General features: G+C 31.9%; 1 protein-coding gene across 1 annotated transcript in view; it reads right to left on the bottom strand.

The window, feature by feature from the left end:
* The window catches only part of Tim17b (Translocase of the inner mitochondrial membrane 17b), an 11,527-nt gene extending 11,373 nt beyond the window's left edge, over positions 1 to 154 (bottom strand). The window contains exon 1 of the mRNA XM_043028755.2: positions 52 to 154. Within this exon, the coding sequence (XP_042884689.1) occupies positions 52 to 77 (26 nt within the window). The 5' untranslated portion in view covers positions 78 to 154. The remainder of the gene's footprint in view (positions 1 to 51) is intronic.
* Positions 155 to 2,500: the final 2,346 nt, after the last annotated feature.

Raw genomic sequence — 2,500 nt, 5'->3', positions numbered from 1 at the left:
GTGTGTGAAACCAACTCTTAGAGCCATTATAAACCTGAAATAATCACTCACCAGGGTTCTCTTGAGTATTCCTCCATGGTTGCTACTCAAAGGACACGAGACAAGCGAGATGCGCAAAGGTGATGTTATGTATGGCGTATGGTGTTTTTTTTAAATATGCTTCTATTTATTTGAATGCAGGGAAATCATGTAAATTGTATGGTTGAAATAGAATTGTATGTGTCTTATGAATATTAGAGATTCTTATCATAACCTTTAATGAATTGCATCATATTTATGAATGATTAACACATTTATTTCACAAGCTATTATCATCATTATCACTGTCATTCTCATCGTCAGCAATATCGCCGTCACTATCATTATTAGTAGTAGCAATAGTAGTAATAGTAGTATAAGTAGTAGACATTAACTGTATTACTCTTTCAGTTATTGTCGTTGTTATTATTTTTCATTATCATTGTCATCATTGTTATTAAGAATGTTATTATCGTTATTATTATTGTTTTGACAATGATTATTATTATCATCATAATCAGTTTCATTATCATTATCATTAGTATCAATATCATTATTACCAATATTACAATTATTATCATCTTTCCTATCATTATAATCATTATTATTTTTATCATCAGGAGCATCATTATCATCATAAGTATTGTTCTATCATTACTGATATCATTATTGTTTTTTCTATTGTTTTTACCATTACTATTATCATTATTACCATCATTATCACCATCATTATCATTTTTATCATCTTCATTATTATTGTCATCTTTTTTATTATCATAATTATCATTATAAGTAATAACAGCAGAAGTAGTATTTTCACCATCATTATTACCATTACTAATATTGTTATTTGAAGTATGATCATTAATATCATCATTATCATTATAACGCATATCAGTGGTAGTATCATTATTATCATTACTATTACTAATATTGTTATTGCAATTATTGTGATCATTATCATTGCTATTATAGTTATCATTAATGGTAGTTTCATTATTTTCATCATCTTTAGCACTATTACTTATATCATTATTATTATTATGAATATCTTTACTATTACCACTGTCATTATCATTATCATTATTATCCTAAGTATCATTACTAATGCTATTATCATCATAATTATTTTTATTATCATTATTGTTATCATTGTCATATTTATTATTACTATCATTATCATCATCAATATCATTCTCATTTTCATTGTTGTTATGGTTATCATTGTCATAGTTATTATTACTATCATTATCATCATCAATATCAAAGTTTAGTTGAAAATAACAGTCATAGATGGCACCACTCTCCTGGCACTAACTGGAAACAATTCTTTGAATCCATCCCTTCATGTTTTTTTTTGTTTTTGTTTTTGTTTTTCGTTGGGGATAGTTTTTCCCTCCGAATTTGTTTGCGAAACTAAGAAAATGCGAAAAAATATATGTCGCTGACTTTCCTCCAATAAAACATCAGACTGACTGTAAGGAACGAGCTGATATGGACTATACTACAATTAAGTTGATTAGAATATTGAGAAAGACTGTCAGATGGCATATAAAAGCCTCATAATTTAGCAAACGCAACAAAGACTCGTATTTTAACGAGTGAACGAAAAAGAGGGATGAGAGGGAGATAAGGTTCTTGAAGTATGAAAAGGAAGCATCTCATCGTGATCTTTCTAAATCAAGTGCCTTTTTTACATCCTCTATTTCAAAGTTAAGGGCTAAGGGTAAGATTTTTTCGCCAGCCTTCTAAAACCCGACATGAAAATAATACAGATATGCACGTCGCTGCTGCTAGTCGACATGATACTCGTCTAACTGCTCGAACTTCCTTATATTCCCAGTGGAAAAACGTTAAGGACGCACCTTCATGATCGAAAGTCTACGTTCTAAACCATGAAAGTCGTAACTACAAGAACTGCACAAACCTTATCGCTCATCAAGTTTTTCATCTTCCCTACGCATCACAAAGAGTCTATGAGCCACCTCTCAGAACACATAATGTTATTTACACCTGGCGAAACCCACGCTACCCAACAACCTCAGCCTATAACCCTCATTTTGATCGCACAGCATTTTCATACACTGAAAGACGCTCGTAAGAAGTGCGTTTTTGTGTGGCATGAAATGGGAAAATGTTGCTGAAGGGTGAAATCGGCACTGCTGTACCGTACCACTGTAACTATTCCTAGTAATGCCAAATCTGTGAACGCTATCGTTACTGCTTGAATGCAAGTTGCTTTTTGCATTGAAAGCTATATTCGGAAAAGAAATTATATGTCAGGAGTTTTAGCAAGTGTTACAAATTAAAGGACATTAGAATAATCAAGATCAAATCCTCCAGGACTCAGTCCGGCAGGGTGGTAAAAGTTTGTCTAGACCCAGAAAAAATGGTTAAATGCTGCACTGAAGAACAAAGCTATCGGGGCCTGGGTTGTCTGCCATGTCCATTCAAGTATTAGTTCTGTGGCTATAATAAATTA

The sequence above is a fragment of the Penaeus japonicus genome, unplaced genomic scaffold (genome assembly GCF_977035675.1).
Source record: "Penaeus japonicus unplaced genomic scaffold, GWHDUDI00000001_assembly GWHDUDI00000013, whole genome shotgun sequence".
In the NCBI taxonomy this organism is placed as follows: Eukaryota; Metazoa; Arthropoda; class Malacostraca; order Decapoda; family Penaeidae; genus Penaeus; species Penaeus japonicus.
This window is presented reverse-complemented; position numbering and strand designations above follow the sequence as displayed.